At 41.8% G+C, this 22232-nt stretch overlaps 1 protein-coding gene across 4 annotated transcripts in view; it reads right to left on the bottom strand.

The window, feature by feature from the left end:
• Nucleotides 1-22232, bottom strand: part of ESPN (espin) — an 888237-nt gene that overhangs the window by 190253 nt on the left and 675752 nt on the right. For all 4 annotated transcript variants that reach the window (XM_085608893.1, XM_085608894.1, XM_085608891.1 and 1 more), the window contains one exon: nt 76-221. In XM_085608893.1, the coding sequence (XP_085465019.1) occupies nt 76-221 (146 nt within the window). The remainder of the gene's footprint in view (nt 1-75; nt 222-22232) is intronic.

Below are 22232 nucleotides of genomic sequence, written 5' to 3'. Positions count from 1 at the left end.
TGTAACATTTCCACCAACCCACACATATCAATCCACAAGAACAAATGTTATCTTTAAATGAATCTTGTGACTTACATTGGTACCCGTCTGCCCACTGCCGGAGAAGACTGTTGTTAGTGCTTTACTCTGAGGTGTTGGTTTCAGGCTTTTCCCCGCTTTAATTTCTGCCAATAGTTCTGAGTTATCTCCTGTGGGTGACATCATGTTGAATGACTTTGTACCTGCAAAGTGCAGTTGTATATGATTGGTTTAAGAAGTATGCACTGCCAAAATGTGATTTACAATATGCAACAGTAGTGGAAAGAGATAATAAATTCACTTTTACCACTATTAGTAAACAATCAGATGTAGAAGTATATTAGGCATAATTGCCCACATATAGTTGTAGAAATGTAATAGTGGAATAGTTAACGTTTTTCACAATATTAATCGGCTCTGATTTATCAAAGGAAATAAAATGTAACTAATTTCTTAAACTTTCGGGCTCATTACAAGTGGGGTGGTTTCCAGCTCTGTTTACAACCCCTCATCCCATGGATTTACTTAAACAGAGGAACTATGGAGGACGATAAACCATTTATGGGTAATAGCATGCAAGAATCAGTGTTTCTGCACAGAGCTCCACAGTTTCAGACCGAAATATTTGAGCTGCTTTTATTAGTAGAGCCTCCAGGTAAAATACACCCCTCTCTGCTGATTTCTCTCACAAATCGCGTAATTCCAACAAAGCCAATAAAACTTGTTACTGGCCCCATTGATGTTACTTGGTATGTAAATTGAGGACCTATATTAACTTACTATTGATACTTTAAAGGGCAGCTGCCTGTGTGTATTTTTTCTAAGTAAAAATGATGAGGTTAAAGATACAGTGCTTAAGCTCTATTGGTAGATATTCCTAAATAATCATATTTTATGAGTTACCATAATTACAGTAAATTTCCTTGCACAGTGAACTCACAAGGCAAATAATTCTATGGTTCATGTACTAGAGTGTAAGCCACTTATTTTCTTATGACACATTCAATTAGAAATGGCCTAATGTCCACACAACCATGAGTCACAGAAGTTATCATGTATTTGAGAGAGTCCAGGATTTTTCCTATGTAAAGTGGTTATGCTGGATCCACTTGCAAGGGTCTCAAAGCAGTAGTTCACCACCTCTGCTTAGTAGCTGCATGGTTTGTCATCAGTTGATGTTCCATGGAGAAGCAGGTACAGAATAATAACTTACTTGATTTTGAGTATTATCTGTTGAATAACAAAGGTAGATTCCTCTTTTACAAAAGAACTGGGAGCTGATCATTGACATGATTTAAAGTTTCAAGGACAGGGAATAATTGTTTTAGTTTGTTGATTTATGGAGCCTTCATTCTTGGAAGTACAAACCTTACAAAATATTGACCATCATCATCCCTAAGAGGTGCAAAAGATTAGCTATAAATGTAAGTTTTTAGTCTTCTGATAATCATGAAACAAGGATCTAGGGGTGAGGTTTTTAATTCACATTATTTACATTCTACGATGAACTATTGCTGTTGCGATTCAGACACATCCTCTACCTTCTCTGTACACAACATATATGTCAAAACAACATATATGTTAAATCACATACCCAGCAGGATATGCAATAGCTTGCTATAGCTTACCATCAAAGTAGAAAGTGGTAGCATATTTACCTGGGTGTGATAGAGCACGTATCCAAAGAACAGAAGAAGATCTGATTGTCTGTCTTGACACAGGATAATCAAGATGTTTGATCTGGCAGTAGTGAGGGCCATCCTGTCTGCTTTAGTCTCCCTTATCCACAGCCTTGAAACTGGTAATAACTTTATACCTTTGGAAGAACATTTACATCTTGGTGGCTTCAGGATTCACTATTAGAAATTCACACTAGCTATAGAGTGTATGAGGTCTTTGGGGATCGTCCATCTTCTTTCAGGGACAGGGGTTGCTAAAAGCCAATATGCACACAGTCAGTGAAGTGGATGCAGGAATAGTGGTCTGTCGTCCCTCGGAGGCCTCCATTTCTGCAATTGCAGCTCCCCGGAGTAACAAAAAGAATCCTGACTCATATATATTAGTCAGCCAGTTTTTAACTTTCTGTGAATGGTGGTTTTGCACTGTCACTCATTAATACATCAGTCATGATGCAAAGCAATGTATAAAATGGTTTGCAAAATAGGACTGCTCTGTGTTCCTTATTTTATACATTGGTCTTTTCATGTTTAGGACACAGGTGTTGAAGGGAGGCCCAGAAGTACTATAACTATGCCATACTTTCAGGATGTCACCTTAGATCTAGACATCCCTGGTTTAGGAAAATAAACTTCAACAGCAAAATTGAATCGGTTGTATTCCAATTTCAAACCTTTGTGTTAAACCGTACCTTTAATATTACATTTCAGAAGCAATTAACACGTGTTTAAATTACTTAATTAGTTGGCGAACCAAAGCAACGTGTCTATTTAAAATGAAGTGTGTTACTACATTCATTATTGATTGCAACTGTTAAACTAGAGGTATTCTGTAGTGAGAATTTGTATTGTCACCATCTAATGACAAAGAAAGCAGTGAATGGGTCATGATTTGTATCTCTCTTTTCACTTTTCTAAGCCTGTTATGCTCATCAGGGTCATAGACATTCCAATACAACTTTGAAAGCAGGTTAGACTGAAAGTTTTCAAAGGAAAACAAATCAACTTTAAACAGGTCTAATGTATTAATAAGATATACTGATAAGAAAAGTAATAGTGGGTGGTAGGCATGTAACAATGGAGTAAATATTGTTTACTTACAAAACAAGCTTAAAGTTCCACCCTCCATTCCAGCATTCTACCCTCCAGTTCACCATTCTACCATGCAATATTGTGCCATATCACATCTCACCATACCATTCAACCTCATGCAGTTTATACCCAAAGCCAAAAATAAAAAAAATAATCAAGTTAAGAAAATAGGACTAACAGGGCAAAGTGGGCAAACCAATTGGGACTACAAGGATAAAACACAAGGATCCACCACATTAAAATAAACTGCTTGATTTTCAGAGGTAGGTTTATGCTCCTTGCGCTGCATCTAGCCCAACAACAATCAGAAGAAATAAGACACACAGAATTGGAACAAGATAATAAGGAAGTTGTGGCACCGAAAGAGCTGAAACAGGAATGAGAGATATTGCCTTCAAATGATCAGCTCTCCCCACCTCGTGACACATGGATGTCTCATCTTCCAACCCAACAAGATTAAATACAGTGGGGATTGAGTGTTCCAGTTGCATAAGGAGGTCAACACAAGCAAAAAAATAATCATCTATTTTGTAATCACGTTAGGTGAAACCAGGAATGTGACTTCCTTTCCCTCTAAAAATTGCTATTTTGTTCAAATTTAAAACAACACCTCCCTCAACTCTAACTGCACCTTTCAAAATTTTTGTAGCTTTGACAGGATCAGGCCATCATAGATGTGGCTTGCCGTGTTCCACTCTTTTGTTTGACTTGTATTGCTCCTACTGCTTTTAGTATATAACAACTTATTGTCTCACTCTCTTGTAAAATACTTTTCTAGAAACTCAAGAATTACTTAAAGAACTAACCTTATCTTTCAGCCACCACTGAGCCAGATGTGATGTTGGTTTGCACCCTCTCAAATGGTGAATGATTCCATGGGAAAGTAAAGTAGCTTGCAAAGCATTACTGCAACGGATTACCCATGCACACTCGCTGCCAACAGAATAGCCTCATTGATAATATGGTTCAAGTGCTCCACCTACCCATTAGCCATGAGATGAAAACATAACATGCTTTTGTGTAGTACTGGAGAATAAAACCTTGCTGATGTTACATTACTTTTGTGTTGGGCACCCCATTTGATAAGATACAAGTGAACTGGGGTCCATTGTCCAACTCTAAACATTCTGTTACCCATCCATGAAAAAGACATCCTCAAAGACATTTATTACAGAGTACGACATAAGTTTCTCTACAGCCTGCAATTCTGGCCACTTGGCAAAATTATCTATTGAGACAAAAGTATGTGTATTCCTCTTGGCAGGCACATGCATGTCCCTAACAATAGTCACGTACCTCAGGAAGGTTTACCAGCAAGTGATTCGCTACACAAGGTTTGGCAGTCTTATCACTCTTGTTGTAATACTTGTATTGCATCACCCTTGTCACCGACCTCATCTAGGCCTGACCAAAAGAAGCACCAGCAGGGTCTTCTTTTTGTAAAAGACATACCTAATTGTTCTTTATGACCTTAACTAATAAATATCCTCCTCTACTCAAAACATGGCACAATGGTACCTTGCCTAGTGAGTATACCACTTCCCATGCTAGGTCCCATTGGACTTTGGCTAATCATGTCAATTTGTTTTGTAGCTTTCATTCCTCTGGCCATCCAGATGTAAAACACTATTCATCCTACTTACTAGTTAAATCACACTACATAGCAAGGTTCCAAATTAATGCAATGAAGATCACATCAGATAGACTGAGTTGTTTCTTTCTGTCTTATGTAGGGTCCTGGAGACATACGCTAACACCCACTAATGCTGGCTATCAAATGGCTTTAAAATATCCCTTAAAGTACAACTACTGGCCTTAATAGCTATGTTATATTGTTTATCTATGACAAAGCACTTTAAACAAGGTGAATATACAATATCTTGTTTCCTTTATTCATCACCTCAAATTAATTTAGCATTCCCTTTAAGCATAGATCTTAAGGAATTGACTTTATTTATTGAAGGATAGTCTTCAAAAAGGTTTGTGTAACATGTTAGAGCAAGAATGTACATCAATTGTTTTTCAGAAGAAGAACCAGGGGCTTCAAGAATGGCTTCAACAAGGCACACCTTGTGTTTGATATCTTCTTTACTAATGGTGTGGATAAACATTCATCACCATTAGAAGTAGATTGGCACTTTTCAATTTTCAGAGTTGACCCTTTCCCAAATTCCCATTGTGTTCTGCCTGGTACTTAAAAGAACCAAGTATGTCCCTGTCTTCCTGTTAAAATAGCGGTTTTATTTATTTGTTAAAACACAGACAGAGCTTGCAAGGCCAAAGGGCACATGTGTGTACTGATACATGCTCTCTGTATAACAAAGGCTGTCAGATGTTTTGATTTCTTGTCCAAGACAATTTGAAGTTGGACACTTGCACAGTAGAGGGTTGAAAACACAGTTGTATAATTCAGCTTAGGTAGGATGGCATACGGTCAGCTTAGGGTATGTTAGGTAGAAGGTCATGATCTATCTAAATTGGCTCATTAAAACTGTGCAAACAGAGCCATATCTCATCTGATATTTTTAGGGAAATGATGATGGGGAAACCCAAGCAGAAGATTCTATAGTTTTCTTGATGTACTTGGAACACAGATGTTTCAGAATATAATTGAGTTTTCCCCTGCAGAACAGAAGAACATTCCTCACAAGACGCCTTACAGCAATAGTTTTTTCCTTTAATCTTATGCAATATTCAGGATTCTAATTCATAACAAAATCACTGAATTTCTTCTATAAGTTATCAAAATACATATTACTCATCCCTTTTTTCCAACCTCTTTCTTTGTACCAATGTTCTTTCTAAAATGAATCATGTAGACTGAAAAATCAAATCTGATCCTCACCTCCTCCTGCTGTGGCTAACCCAGCATGGGGTTTCCCTTTCCATGGCATACATTTTACCATAGCTTCTGTCACCCTTTTAATTCATGTCACCATAGAAATACACAAGGATGTTCTTTTGTAAGCTGTGGAACCACCTGGTTTGGGGATTTGTTTTTGGAATGTCAATAGGTAACAATTGCTTCACCCCTCTGAACCAGGGATGTGCAAAAGGATTATGAATCATGCACAAGAGTCACCATAAGTTGAACCTTGTCATCAATCAGCGTGGGCCATTTTAGCTATTAAGGGGGAAGTCAGCAGGCCCAGTTGGTTTGCCAATAGAACTTTACAAGAATCTGGGAGAGGTTATAATTCCAGCTCTTTAATGAGATTTTAAGTGAAGGAGAAAAGTTGGCCGGCTCTTGGGGTGAGGCAACAATTATCTTGTTATTGAAGCCAAAAGTAAAATGTGAGTCATATAGACCCATATCACTCCTAAACACAGATTATAAAATCTTTGCCAAAGTCCTAGCTGATAGGTTGGGAACAGTAGCAGGGGATATGCTGCACTTTGATCAAAAAGGCTTCATTAAGGGCAGAAACCTATACAAACTTACTTACGATCTGATAGGCGCAATCGATCTAGCCACAACGTATTCGCTTCCCCTTGCAGCTGTGACCTTGGATGCTACTAAGGCCTTTGACAGGGTCAACTGGGAGTATCTGTCGGTTGTATTGGAGAAATATAACTTTGGTATAAAATTCCGCAGAGCCATCCAGTTGGTCAATCAGGACCCGTCAGCGAAACTGCTAGTAAATGGCAACCTGACTAGCCACTTTAAAATCATGAGGGGCACCAGAAAGGGCTGCCCCTTATCTCCCCTCCTGTTCAACTTGTATATCAAGCCATTTGCTCAGAGGTTGAGGGATGAGATGAACATCATACCATTCAGGCACGAGGGATGGGAGAGGAAAGTGGACCTCTATGCCGATGATGTACTGGTCCTTTCCTCGGACCTTTCTAGTGCACTGCCAGCGATAATAAAGCAAGCTGAAGATTTTGGTACGATATCGGGGCATGACATCAATGCGGAGAAGACTGAGGTGATGTCCTGGAATTTAGGGGTGTGCCAATATCAGACCAAAAGAGACATGAGGAACTTGGCGGTAAGAATAGGACAGGAGATAGAGAAAATCTCAGAGATTAAACTGGCTAATGTAACAAAGGAGTGCCAGAAGCTTATGGAGAGCTGGGTCCACCTTCCTCTGTCAATCCTTGCAAGGTTTAATCTGGTAAAAATTATAGTGCTCCCCAAAATTACCTTTCTCTTCAATAACCTTCCACTACACTTTAACAAATTGGCTATAGATAAACTCCAGCAGGCAATTAATTATTTTATTTGGGCCTATAGAGGAACCAGGATTGCCTGGAGGAAGCTGTGGCCTAGGAGGGAGAAGGGAGGTCTTTCACTGCTGGACTTGCAGTACTACGCTTGGGCCTTTCAATTGTCCCACTCCAGGATGCTGCTAAAAACACCAGATTGCGCTAGGGTAGGTGCCATGATTTTAGCAATGTTGAAAGTTGCCAGCTTGGTTCAGGAGGACTTTCTGTTTAAATATGGCGACCCCAATTTGTTTTAAAAGATAAGGCTGAAGGTGCTGCAGGCAGTGGCCAAAACTTGGGCAAATATCAGACGGTTGAACGGCCTCAGCTATTTTTCTAGTCTTGTCCCGTTGTGGGATTCCCCCTGAGCACCAGAGTGCCTTAAGGATAAATTAGCACAGCCACTCAGGGAGGATGGGCTAAACATATGGAGCGACTTAGTCCAAGATCGTATACTTTTACCATGGTCAACGCTTTACACTATCTTGGAGGGGGCCATCTCTAAGTTTAAATATATACAACTTCAAAGCTGGGTCCAGAGCCAGAAAATACCTATTGGTACAGGAAAGACTTTAGAAGAACATCTTGTGGGCAGACCAAGTGGAAAGAGGGAGGTCTCCACATGGGACTGTAGCACTGAAGAGGAAATAGATGGGGACTTCAAATTAGCTGGGGCACCGTGGGGCGCCTGTATGCCAGGCGAACCCTGGGAACATCTTTGACAAACAACATTTGGTGCTCTATTCTTCATTGTCAAGCCTGCCTGGTTGAGAAGAGACCATGTGTTCACAACTCACAGGGCCTATTTAACACCCCAAAGGCTGTCAAAGATGACAACAGGACCACCTGTCAAATGCAAGAAATGCAACCTGGAGAAAGCATCCAATGTACATATGTTTCAGGAATGTCCTGTTATCACCGAGTTTTGGGGAAAAGTTAATGAAATTATCTCGACCATTCTAGGCTCGCAAGTTCAACTGAGCCTCTCTCTAATAATCTTTGGGATTACCAGTGAAGTTATGGGCCCATCAAGGGTTTTTCTTTTCTATGCCATACTCTTAGCCAGGAGAGAAATTTCTTAAAAATGGATGGAATGCTCGTCTCCCTTGCATGCGACTGGCTGGCCTCGGTCTTTTCGACATCAAAGCTAGATCTGAGTAGTATCCAGTCTGAAAGGAAAAAAGCACACTGGGACTTTTTATTAAGATGGTCAAATGCGGAGGTATGGATGAACCGTTAAGAAATCAGATTCTACAACCAAATATTTTGTTAATAGAAATGGGTCCCAAGATTAAACCTTTTGGGATCTCTCTAGACTGTGTTGGGCGTCCCTCGCTCCCTGTATTGCCAACACTAGCAGTCGCCAGTGAATACTGGACCAAATTGGAGAGTGACCATGCCCGTCAGAGGGATTGTGACCTCTCTATTCCGCATGTGTACCAGCAGGGAGGAGGAACTCTAAACCTGCAATCAGCAACGTGTAAGGTACGGGCGGCTGGTCAGGTCACGGAGGTCAGAGGTGAATGAGGACAAAAGAATTCAAAAAATCAGCGTCGTTAATTTTGGAAGGTGTTCATATTTTTTTTTGGTCCAATGCTAAAAACTATGTTAGAATTCATTCTCAAAGTATCTTTATCTTTCTCTTGAGAAACCACAATGATCTCACCACCCCCAAGTACTCTACTGAATTGGGTTTTCTTACAGCATTTGTTACAATATATATCAATGACAGGGCAATTTTCAAATTTAATTACCAATCTAGTTATTACTACTGCATCTGTCACAAAACGTGGAGAATTTCTTATCTGAATTAAAGTATGTGTTCTCCTGCTTCTTAGCTTTATCCACATTATCTTTCTTACTTATGGTATTCACCTATATATTTTGTGGTTCTCCCATTTCCACTACAAATTCCTCAGACTGCCTAATGCTCCTTGCAATATCACCAGGAGCTTCAAGCATTAAGTCTGAACAAAACCATAACCTCTCCTGAACTTTTATTTTACTATTGGTTCACATTTGGATCTGGGCCCTAAGCAGATCTTAATTTATGTTTTCAAAGTCACAATTTGCTGCAAATGTCCTTAGAGTCACTTCTATTTCTTTTAATAAAACTTGAAACGGGCAATTATTGTATTGACTCTATTGTAACCATATCTGATTAATATTTACTTAAAAGCATATTCACATATATCAAGGTTTGTAGCATTCGGCAAACTAGGTAATCATTTCAATTCTCTCAGACCTTGCCCTAAAGAGTTTTTGAGTTAAGAAATTTTCCTTGGAGGAGAACAATTATCACTCTGTAAAACATCTACAAAGGCTAAAAATATTTCATGCCAAATATTCCACTAAATAGTGAGTTCAATTGCAGAAGAAACGAAGAATGGTGGTGCAAATATGCTAGATATTTTTTTGAGTATAAAGTTTCTGAAACAAAGTTAAAAAGAAAAGAGATAAAATAACTTCTAAGAATAATCAAACTTATCACAGTTGTCTCATGGGTAAATAGGTACATTGGTATTGCACCTTAGTATCATTGCAAACATATGATGGTACACAAATATCAATAAAGATTGTGATGCCAATAATAATATGACATAATATACTAGTTAAAATAAAAATAAAACTTTGCTTTTGTTAGAAGCATTGAAGTATTTAATATTATTTTATGTGAAATCATTGCATATAGTATGCATTTTTGTTTTTTATAATGTTTAATTAGTTTACATTTTATAAGTTATGATTGCATTGTTATATAATTGTTATTCATTTTAATAAGATTTTTGGGGAGTTTAGTAATATGTTTAGAAAATTATATTTTATTTAAAATGTTTTTATTAACTGCCAGTTTATTGGGTTTGTAGGTGAATATGGTACAGTGTGTTTTAAAAGATATATTTGAATTAGATTATTTTAATTAATTTCATTTTATGTATATATTATTGGGTATGTTTATTGTATTAAATGTATTAACTTACTAATTAAAACTTTTTTTTATATAACAAATTTTATTGAATTTTCAGCCTACCAGAGGGGCGGAGCCTGACAAGCAAAGCAGAGGAAATGCATAAAATAATGTCACTGGATACCGTATGAAACCCCCCCAATAGTCTGCAGAACATCAGACAAGGAAAAACATGTAACCCCCCACCCCCTAATGCGCACCGTACATACTTAGGAAACATTGCCTGTATAAACCAAGGAAATTCCCAGCCACGTCTCATTAATATCGATACATTAGACAGACAAATTATTCACCACCAATTGTTCAATAGGATAACGGGCGGCGGACTGTGGCATTGGAGGCAGATCTATGCCTCTGTAAGCAGCCCACCAAGACCAAATCTTTCCATGCTGCTGGGGACACCCTCTCGCCTGAAACACCACATTCTCTGCAGACATGCACCTGTCCAGTGCCTTCTTCCAGTTAGTTACGCTGAGTTGGGACGCGTCCTTCCAATGCCGCGCTATGTCGCGCTTAGCTAAGGTGAGGCCCAAAAATAAGAGGTGTCTCTTATACCGGTTCCCCCCAATGTCTTCCGTGCTGTGTAAAAGGGCCAGTCCGGGGTCCAATGGGATATCCCACGCCAGGACACGACTTAAGCAAAACAACACGCCGGACCAGAATAGCTGCAGCGCCCCGCAGCCCCACACCGTATGGAGGAACGACCCCTCATCTGCATCGCATCGAAGACAGACCGGGGACTGGATTGCCCATATTCTCCAAAGCCGAAGACAAGTATAATATACCCTGTGAAGGTATTTAAATTGGATTAGTCTAAATCTAGTAGAGACGGCAGCATACGAGGGCTAGCCAACGCCTTGGCCCAGTCGTAATCTGTGAGGGCCAGCAGATCAGCTCCCCATGCCTCCCGGGTTTTATGAATAGTGGTCTTGGAATGTGTAGTGAGCGTCTGGTAAATTTGCCGTATTTTATGGGCCCCAAGATCCCCCATCAGCAGGCGAACCTCCAGGGGGTGGAACTCCAGTAGAGACTCTAGCTGCCGAATCAGGGGGGTCAGGGCGTGACAAAGCAGCAGATAGCGATGGAACTGCGATTTGTGAAGGTCAAAATCAAACTGCAGCCTTAGAAAGGATCCTTGCATAATGTCCCCAAGCATAGATATACCTATAAGGTCCCACCTGTGGAATCACACGAGCGCTGAAACCGGCCATAGATGAGTACCCTGCCAGAGGGGAGCTTACCTCACCAGCCCATGGACCGAACCACCCGCCTCCATGTCTGGATAACTATCCAGCAAGCCGGAGGGAGCACATCCAGGGAAGAGCTGCTGTATAAGAAATGGAGCAGAGGAGTACCCGCCATGGCAATCCGTTCCACGGCGTAGGCTGGGTCCATCTGGGAACTGTACCACCACTCGTTAAGCACCAGGAGGTGCGAGGCATAGTAGTACGCGCAAACATCTGTAGCCACGATACCCCTGCAATACGTGGAGTGTGTACACGTTGAAAGCGCCACACAAACCGTGCCTCCTTGCCAAAGGAATCTATTCAAAAGTGCATTGAGTTGGGTAAACCACGATGGGGGGATAGGGTATGGATAATTCTGGAGCCTATAGAATAAGCGCGGTAGGGACACCATTTTAAAAATTGCGGATCTGCCGTACAGCGATAGGGGTAGTTGGGACCAAATCTTCGTTTAATCGCGAACGGCCGGGAGTAGTGGAGCAATGTTGGACGTCCAGGCAACCGTGGGACACCGCGAGATATAGACCCCCAGGTACTTAAAGCCCGTTTCTGCGATAATCATCTCCGATGCCCAGGCTTGGCTCCTCTGTTCGCCGTGGATAGGAAACAGTGTAGATTTTGAAGAGTTGGCGAAGTGACTGGAGGTCTCTCCAAAGATACAGAGAATTTGGAGGACACGAGGCCCAGAGGCCCACGGGTCTGACATGAAGAACAGGGAGTCATCGGCAGAGTGCAATTCTGTCGGAATGCTCCGGCGCCAATCCAGTCCCCTAATGAGGGGGTCTTGGTGCACCCACACAGCCAGAGGCTCTATCGCTAAGGCAAATTGGAGCGGGGGTTGGGGGCACCCCTGGCGCGTACCCCTACGAATGGGAAAGGGGGCCGAGCAGCATCCGGCCGCGCGAATAGAGGCGGTGAGATCCATATACAGTAGCTTCACATACGCTATGAACCAGGGACAAAGGTTGACGGCCTCCAGGAGTTTATAAAGGTAAATCCAGCTCAGCGAGTCGAACACCTTGTGAATATCATCCAGTAGAACCACCGCGGGATGAACCAGGCTGGGGGCCTCTGCAACAGCATTGTGGGCTTGCCTGATATTGTGTCTGGTGGAGCGCTGTGGCATAAAGCCTGACTGATATGGGTGTACAGGTCTTGAATATAGGTACGAAGGCGGGCGGCCAGAACCTTCCCCAGTAGCTTGGGTTCAAAACTCAACAATGAAATGGGACGGTATGAACGAATGAATGATTCTTTATTTGTGTGATTAATAAAAACCAATACAAAAGGACGACCAATATAAAAAGAAATAATTAAAATAGAATAATATATATACACATCTTATTCTTAAAACCTCCTTTGGTGTTTTTTTTTTTATACAATGGAATTAATAATGGTCCTTTAGATGCGCCAGAGCAAACTTTCAATGGGGGCCAGACTGGGTAGGCCCCTCATCCAGATAATTCCCACGCGCTGCCAAAGTTGACCTGTCCATAAGAGCTGTGCGGGCGTGATAGATGAACTTGGCAAAGTTGTCCATATGTTTCAGTGTGTCCAGCAAGTATAACAGTTGAACAGCCTCATTTGCCGTCCGCGTGCCCAGTTGAAGGAGAATGGGCCTTAGATGGTTCAGCGGGCTGGCAACAAGGCAGGACAGCATAGCAGTGAGCCAGCGATTTGCGCTTATAATAGCAGAGGCGGCACTCCGTAAGGGCCGGTATTACTTTCACTGAAAGGTACAGACATTTTAGGGGAAGTGGATGTAGTCTGGCTGCAAGAATCCTATGAAGGGCGTGCCTCCCCACCGGCTGTGTAAGATGTGGTTTAAGGCCATTTGATGTGTGGGGGGGAACTTTGGATCTCATAAAAGCCTCTAGCTGTCAGAGCTTTGTTATCCAATATACGATAGTATGATCTTACTTGCTTTTTTATTGATGTTTTAATGGTGGTGTAAGTAAGTAAGTAAGTAATTGTTTATTTGTACATGATTAATTAAAATCTTTACAAAATATCATAAAACATCGAAATAAGTGTTTAAAAATTTGTTAATACATTGCCTTAAACTAAAAATTTACTTAAGATCAGTTAAGTAACCCTAAAGAGTTTTTTTAGTTGTCATCCGGTGCTCTTAAGTCTTTTACGCATTAAATCAAAAAACTTTACGACCTGGCAGTTCAGTTTGGTATATTTTGGGTTAAAACACAGTATTACAGCTTGTCTACAAGTCCGTATGCCATACTGCTTAAAGAATGGGCGTAGTAAGTTATGCCTTAAGTCATTTAATTTAGTGCAAATGCAGATCACGTGACCAATGTCCTCCTTGCCAGTTTTGCACAGTCGGCACTGCTCTGAGGGAGTTATTCCTCTCCCAAGGTGGCAAATGTGAGAGTATAGGAATTACTCCGAGACGTAATTTCAGAAACCTTTCTTTGATTTTTATTTTCATGCCAGTACTAAGATATGCTTGTGGTTGTACTGGCCCGTAATCACCCAGCGTTGTCCAACCATGCGCTCTTTTCGCTAGATCATTCTTGTCTTCAATTACTGAGATGATGCGCGCCGATTTTTTTGCGATTTTTTTGAAGGACAGGTGGTCTGTTGGAGCTTCCCAAGAGTCTGTCAGGCCCAAGACTTGAAGTGATTCAAATAGATAGTCTCTGGCCAAAGATTTTTGATGTCGAAATAGCTCCCCCCATACGTTGGAGCTTAAGGAGCCAGTCTCAGCGGTGCGAATCTTGTGCCAGGTCACTACGTACGCGCACCGCCTTCCTATTGTCTGTTTAATTATACCAAATTCCAGACGAATCTGAGCAGGAGAAACATATTTGGGAAGATTGAAAATGGCCCTATATGATTTGGCCATAAGTATGTCCAGTAGGGCAGCATCCTTCCCATGTAGGGATTCGCTCCCGTATGTGATGGTCGGCTGTAATTTTGCACGTAGTATTTGAAGGAGAGGTTTAAGTGTAAGATCAGGAAGTTTTGCCTTTTGTGATTTGATGGCCAGATGGATCATAATCGCCTTCCCTCGTAGGGATTCAAGACGTGTTTTTTTCGTCCAGGATTACTCTCAGGTATTTATAAGTAGTTACCAGATCCACTTTCTCTCCATTCAGGTACCAACGAATTTCCCTTTTTTTCCTATAGTTCACAGCCATGGCCTTAGTCTTTTTAAGATTTATTTGCAGGGCGTTTCTTTCAGAAAAAGTATACACAACATTCAGAAGATGTTGAAGGCCCATTGGGGTTCGACTTATTAACACTAAGTCGTCTGCATATAATAAGTTGGAAAGGGTAATTGACCCCAATTTGGGCGCGTGGTTGGAACATTTGTCAAGTTCCCCTGGTAGGTCAGCTAGAAAAAGGTTAAATAAGAGAGGAGCCAGTACACACCCTTGTTTTAGTCCTTTTGTTGTCTTGATAGGTTTCGAAAGGTGTGTTCCTGTTCCAAGTTTGATTTTAATCCAAGTGTTGGAGTGAAGTAGTATTAACACGTCTAAGAGATGTTTCGGTATCCCCCAATGGCTTAGTTTCTGCCAAAGTTTGTTACAATCTATGTGATCGAATGCGGCAGTGTAGTCAATGAACGTAAGATATAAAGGTGACTTGGTCTCTTTGGCCTGTCCCATCAGCAGGGACAGTGCCATGATGTTGGTTGTAGTGCCTTGGCCTCTGCAGAATCCTGTGTGAGTAATCGGGATAATGGATTTTTCAGCTGCCCATGTTGTTAACTCTTCCAGAATTATGCCTGCAAAATATTTAGCCTCTACATCTAGTAATGCAATGATCCGGTAATTATTTGGATGCTTCTTGCTACCGTGCTTATACATCGGGCTAATAACTGACCCATACCAGGACTCAGGAAGTATCTGGGTGTAAGTTAAACTATTGAATAAGGATACCAATGATTTGCTCCAAAATTCCACATCTTCCTTGTACAACATGGGTGGAATACCATTTGGGCCCGGTGCTCCCGTAGATTGCCCTCTTTTTATTTGTCGTTTTACGTCGGCTGGGATAATTAAATTTTGCCATTGCTCGGCACATATCGAAACTTCTGCCGCTGGTACTAATTTATCGAGTTTAGGTGAAGTCGTAGACCCATTCTCACACTTTTCCTGGAACCTTATGGGTGTGCAGCTGGTTTCTTTGCCTTCAGTTTTGGGCCACATGGTTTCTGCATGAGGTACGAAAGCCGAGGACCAGAACCAAATAGGTAGCAGGCAGGGTGACCGATCTTAATTAAGACCGCCCTCTTTGTCTTTTTGGTCCTGTGAGATACAGTCAACCTCCCCGAATTGGATGGAGCCTGGCAGTTGACACACACCCACCTTAAAGATATATCACGAGGAGCAGCTACTCTGCCCCCACCATACTGACAGGATAGGGACTTCCCATCCCAGTATTTACACTCACATAGGGGAGTTACATCTTTGCCCTGAAGAAAGTCCTGGACCATTTTTGGCCCTGTTATGGACTGAAACATGTCGGCACTAGGGTCCTAGGACCATAACACTCCTACAAAGACCCAATTTTATTTGTTTTAATGACCCAGACAGACCCAAAAATAAAGGGAAACTGGGGATCTGCCTGAGGTATTTTATCTAGCTAACCCCCTCTGTCTTTAACATATTAAAAGCACTCCCAACACTGTGGTCGAGCCCACCCGGACTTTTAGGGGTCTGGGTGACCCGATGAGGAAGCATGACACCACTAGGGTGTGTGAGGGTAACAAAGAAATACTTTTCTCCCCCACGATCATGGTTGGGTTAGGTACAACCTTCATTTCAGAATCTTCCATTTTCCTCTTCCCCTCAGTTTATCAGATCCTTTTTTTTATAGGTCCATTAGAGTATTTTTTGTGAATATAAGTATGTGTGTTGCAACACCCTCTGTGATGTCCTCATTGTTAAAATGCAATGACAGATATTTTGTCCAAACCTCCTCTGGTATGTGGGAGTTTTGACCCCGGTGGTCTGGGTTATTTTTTTTTTTTAACCATTTGCCAGAACTTCGAACTATTTTTCTGCTTCCCTTCATAATGGAGCTTTGCCCATAGATCTTCATTCTGTTCCTTCCTTTTTTCCCATTTCATCCATTTCAGGTGTTTTTTTGCTGTCTGTAGGACTGTTCGCAAATTGCAATTTGTTTGATCCTTTCGTAACAGCCTTAGAGTTTGATTTATTAGCCGTTTTTGAGTCTTCATTTCCAGGGTTACTAGATTTTTATTAGGGACTCTCTTCCCCTGGCGTAACACGTTTGGCAGGTTTTTTATCAGCTTCTCGCTAATTTTTGTAAAGAAGCTTTGCCAGTTTTCCGATGCTTTACATGAGGAATTGGCTGTTTGAGTAAAAAGGTTTTTTGCTGTTGTACTTACTGACCCGATGTTGTCAATGTTGCATCGTAACTGCCGTAGGTTTGACGTGACTTCCAAGCAAGGGCCTTTGTATAGTTCTTTTTCCAGTTTTGCGTTAACTTTTATTATGGTTTCTAAGGGTAGATGGTCGCTGAGGTCACTCGTCCCTATTCTGAACATTTTAGTCCAGCTGAACATGTTTAAAGATATAAACATGTAATCAAGATGAGAGGTTTGTTTATTAGAGTGGAAGGTTGCAACTGGTGGGTCGTCTTCGACATAACGCCCATTCAAGGCCCTTAGGTTGTAATGTTCCAAATTTTGGAGTACATTTTTTGGTTAATTTGCTGTTTTTTACCAAGCCTTGTGTGGGTACGCCCCATGCCACATTCAAATCTCGAGTAAGGTCGTCGTCTTGGTCCTCGCTGATGAGAAGCATGTTAAAATCCCCCGCCATGATGATTAAGTCGGAGTCCTGTTCTTCCCTTATCTTCTCCAAGGCTGCTCCCAAATCTTTTGCGGCCTTTTGCTTTTGTTTTGGATGTATGTATATATTAATTATGATTACTTCTTGAGGCAGGTTCCGTAACCAAAGTGAAATCTTTACCACCTGTATTGCACTCGGGGGAGGTATGTGAAAGTCTATTTCTTTAATTTCGCCTATTGTTTGTATAGAGGCAAAAAGCATCAGTCCACCTGACCTCCGCCCAAAGGTGGAATTTTTATTAGCCGGGATACAACATGATGCAAACCCTAACAGTTCAAATGCTTTATCTTCCCAGGTTTCTTGAAGCAATAGGAGATCAAATCTGTTCAGATATTGAAGAAATTCCGGAACATTGCTTTTGCTGGCTAAGCCATTGATGTTCCATGAGCAGATACTGATATCCCTCATCTTATTTAAGGGATTAGCTAGTTCTTGCCCTTTTTGTCAAGTTGCGCCAGTCGTTGTGCTAATTGTGCGTTGGATTGACTTCCAATTAGGGTTACAGTCTCGTGAAAAATAAGTACTGTGGTTTGGATTTTGTCCTGTTTGTAGTTTCCTATTGTCTTTGGAGTATGCCCTCGGGAAATTACTCCTAGCACCCCTTAAAATTGAGTTGGTTCTTTTGGGTGCTAAAGACCTATTGGATGGTAAAAAGGGTGTTGGATAGCGGGGGCGCTGTTCTAATCTCAACTCTATCCCCCATTGTTGGAATGTTGCTTCTTCTTCCATGATTTTACTCACTGTCTCAGCGGAGTTCCAGGTTGCTTTCGTTATTTCCGGGCGTTGGGGTTCGGTGTTTGGCTGAAACTCTATTTGTGCAAGTTCTGAAGGGCTAATATTTTCTAGGGTAGTGACTGAGTGCAAAAATCTTAGTATGTTACCCCTGTTTAATATATCATCCCTACCTCGGGATGTGTATTCAGGAATGAAAAGGATTGATGCCTGACTATGCAAATACTGAGGTGCTATTAGATTTACTGGAAGTCCCGCATTATCTTGGTGGAAGGGTTGAGGGGAACGTGCTAAGCGTATTGTGTCTAAGTGGTTTAGTTGCTCCGTTGGAATGTTATCTGCCTTTTGAGGCCTTGTGTTGCTGTTTATGTGCCATTTTGATTGATGCGGCAACGCTGTTTTGATGACTGCAGCGTTGTCCGCACTTTTTATTATTCAAGTATGTTCAACAAATGTTGGCTAAACATTGTGAGCATTATGTACCGATTGCTTTAGTTTGGTTTGAGGGCATTCCTGTTCAAGTTCTTTGAGGACAATTTCCTGAGTCGAACTGGTTATCTGTTTGTCGCAGGATTCTAAAAATGGTGAAGAAGTGCTACCTGTGGTCTTATAAGAGGCTGATGATTGATCATTGTTTTTTGCTTTTCGTCTGCGAATCGCTGCTAAGGTGGGAGGATACAGTTGTGTCTCTTTATAATGCCTTTCGTTCATTGACAAGCTGTTCCTTCCTTTCCTTTTCTTCTTTCTACGAGTTTTATTCAAAGCTTGATTGTTTGTTAGAGTTGAATTATCTATGAGTGTGGAAATAATCGTAGGGGCAGTATCCAACGGGTCAAAAGGTGATGTTTGTTTTAGGAGTAAGTTGGTTGTTAAGCTCTGTTCGGCAGACGGCTCGGTCTCTCGGTTTATGTGTGTCAATAAGGACTCTGGCGGTGGATCCGAAGTTTGTGGGATCGGAGTTTGTGAGGCTGTCAGTTTTAGGTCATTTATCAAATCTCCCAGCATTGCTGGTAAAGATGATAATTTGTCCAAGATCGGGTCGTAAGTTTGCAATTGTGGAGGGTTTGTTTGGGACTCATAGACGGCGTCTTGGCCTCTTTCTATGAGACCATTTAATTCTGAAATTTTCTGGTCAATTCCTGAAATTGTGTCCGCCATTGTCTGCAGAACTATGAGTTGCAAGTCCATTTTTTGAGATTGAAATTCTAGAGCCGTAGTCGAATGCTGCAGAGTTTTCAAAATTATTGCCCATATTGAATCTTTGCCCAGATTATCAATGTTGTTAGCTTTATCCAGTCTTGGTGATGCGTCGATGGGTGGACTGCATCCGACTGATTTCTGATTGTAGGTTGCAACTAGTTCCTCCCATTCCTGTGCTGCTATGGAGGACATGTCGTTATTTGCATAGTTGTCTGTGGGTTGAAAATCGTTGTACTGTGGTAAGGTGCAACATTGAGGTGAAGTGAGTATTGCTGACCTATCATTTAATACAATTTTTCCTATATTGCTATTAAGATTTATTTGAGATGTCTGGTTTTGGATCCAAGAGATTTTGGCCAGTTGATGACACTGGGTTCTGTTTCCTTGTTCCATTATTTTGGTTTGCTGCAATATTAGTATTTCTTCAATATCCTGGGTTACCTTCTTTGATTTCTTTGATTTTGGCGATTGGTAGGCTCCAATTTTTGATAACGGATTTATTGGTCGGCTCTTTTCCCAAATTTATGTGGTTGGAAATTGCTTGGACTGCCAGGGTTGCTAAGTGGGTAAGTGAGCCCACTTTCCTGTTTTTTACCTTTGATGGGGTTGGTACTGACCTTGCTTCAGCTACCTCAATATTAGATGTATTCAAAGGCCCAGCTTGCCTGGGGGGGCCTGTTAGGTTGCTGTTGGCGTTTTTTATACAGCTTTGATTATGTTCGCTTGGTAGGAGCGGTGCGTGGAGGCCCTTGATGCTCCCTGTCTTAGAAAAAATTGCTGATCCAGGATCTTTTAGGAAAGAAAACTTCGTATATATCTTTGGTTGGAAAAAACTTATCTTTTTCTTCACTGGCGTTCCCTCAATGGTTATAAGGTTGTTTTAACCCATTGATGGTGATTTAAATGCCGAAGGCGGAAATACCTGGGATGGTTCCTGTGGTTGCTGCAATCGTTGAGGAGCTGTCGCTAGACAGGGTAATACGATAAATTTGTTGTCGTTGTTGTGACACTTTATGTTTGAGGGTTTGTTAAAATCCAAAGTGGGAATTAGTTCACGACTAGTTCTTGGTTCTTGGTTAATAACTGACATCGCATCTTCCCTGTTTTCCGTTTTTTTACTTTCTCCGTTTTTGGTGGAGCTTAAATTTATTGGCGAAGATGTTGACTCTAGTTTCCTTTTCCGAGGTTTGGATGGGGAGTTGATTTTGGAATTTGATTTTATATTGGATGAGTTGGAAGGTGGTTGCCTCACTCTGCCTGATCTCATTGCTTTTTGCTATCTTTTCCGTTTTATACACAATTGATGTATTTGATATTTGTTATGTTTCGTTGTGGTGCGTGGACACGGTATGCAGCTTGTTACTTGTTACTTGTTCAACTCTTGTGCTGCTAGGTGACAATAAATTGCGACCTGGTGGTGCAACAATTCCCAATTTCCCTATGTCCTTTCCATGTTTGTCGTAATGTTTGCAATATCCAAAATAACCTTTTTTTTTTATTGGAGAGGTTTTTAAGGACTTCAAAGGACTTGAGAGAAGTAAGTGAGAAGTAAATGAGGCACGGTAGTGCACGATGATGTAATAACCAAGTACGCAACAGAGTTTTGTGGTGATTTAGAGCAGTTTTCAGCAATTTTCAGTGATAAAGTGATACAGCAATAATGTCCAACGATATCCAACTGCTCTTGAACTCGGTGGGTAACACTGGAGTGACGCTATAATTTCACCAATACCGGACTAGCAGCTGTTACCTGTTTGTGAGCTAATGAGCCCTTGGGGAGGGGGTACAACCTGAGCTGTTCTAATGCTGTTCTAAGATATAAGCTCTATGTCTCTATTGGTTTGTACCCCCCTATTCCTTATGGTTTGTTGTGTTTTTTTTTTTTTTACACCGGGCTCTTACTTTGCAACTGCCTCTAATAGCAGCTGCGCTCGTGCGCTTATGCGTCGTTCTCTGCTTTACCCCCAGCACCTTTACACAGCCTCGCCTTGCCTCACCTCGATCAAGTGGGAGCCGGGTGAGTGACCCCCACGCTCTCCCCTTCTGGGAGGTAGTGCAGGCAGTAGTAGTAACCGGAGCGGAACGAAGCAGGAACAAGACCGGGACTTAAAGGCCGCTGCCCAGCTGCCCGCAACTTTCCCGGTTTCCTCCCAGCTTTTTTCCAGCTGCTCGCTCTGTTCCACTGTTCAACGCCGAGAATTACTCAGCTGTCAGCTGTCACCTTCCAACATAACCTGGCGATTTCTGCCGGGGGAACCCAGAAATCGGAGACGAAGATCTCGGGAGGGAGTGCTCAGAAAGCAAGGCAGTTTCCTCCTTCAGCCCCTTCGTTACCTCGAGTGCACTTCTCAGCTGCCTCCACCGGTCCACCAGTCCGGGATCAAAATGCTGGCTTCGCCACTGCAAAAAGCTTCAGTCCTCCGCTTCCTGCCACTACCACCACAACCAGGGCACAATCACCAGCCTATCCGCCGGAGTAAGCACCTTGGGGCAGTAACGAGGGGTCCGGACCGGGGGCCTTAGGTGAGCGAGGTGAGCCGAGCCAAACGCAGTGCAGACCTCGACCAACAGTGGCGGGAGCAACGAAACCACGGAGTGGAGTCAATGCAGCCTCGTCTCACTAGGAGAAGCCTGTGGAAATGCTGCAATGAACTGAGCGAAAGTATTGGTGGTGTAGTTAATTATGTTGGGGTCCCAATTCTCTGTGGCTAGCTTCAAAAGTTATTTGGCTGAAGCAAAGCCAGTTGACCATGGATTGCCAGGTTGTTGAAAAATGTTGTTTACAACGGTCTTCATCGAATTCCCTGGTGCCACAGTTGTTAAATAAAAGTATTTCGCCAGAGTCGCCAGTTCTTCCAAAGATTGTCGGTTGAGATTGAATTCCAGGCGAATTAAAGTATTCCTAGTGCATGCTGGTAGACAAAATAACTTTTTGTAAGCTGCACAGTGGATCTTTTCAAGATCCTGCGTAAATTTGCCTGGAAACGCCTGTATCGCATAATTGAGGGAAAGTAATAGTTTTGCCCTCAGGACTCGTTGGATGGCCATTGTTGTTGGACTTTCTAAGACGGCATGGAGTTTGCAGATGGCGTAGGTAACCATTTTTCCTTTCTGCTGGAGATTATGGCGGTGGACCTGTGAGCGGCCAGTTTCACTGATCCAGACCTCAAGATAGTTGTACGATTGTGTACTATTCAATGTTAATGGGCCCAGACTCCATTTCATCAATTTTTTTTTCGGATGGCATCCA

The sequence above is a fragment of the Triturus cristatus genome, chromosome 1_2 (genome assembly GCF_964204655.1).
Source record: "Triturus cristatus chromosome 1_2, aTriCri1.1, whole genome shotgun sequence".
NCBI classification, from domain to species: domain Eukaryota; kingdom Metazoa; phylum Chordata; class Amphibia; order Caudata; family Salamandridae; genus Triturus; species Triturus cristatus.
The sequence above is the reverse complement of the archived record's forward strand: the minus strand, read 5'-3'. Positions and strand labels throughout refer to the sequence as shown.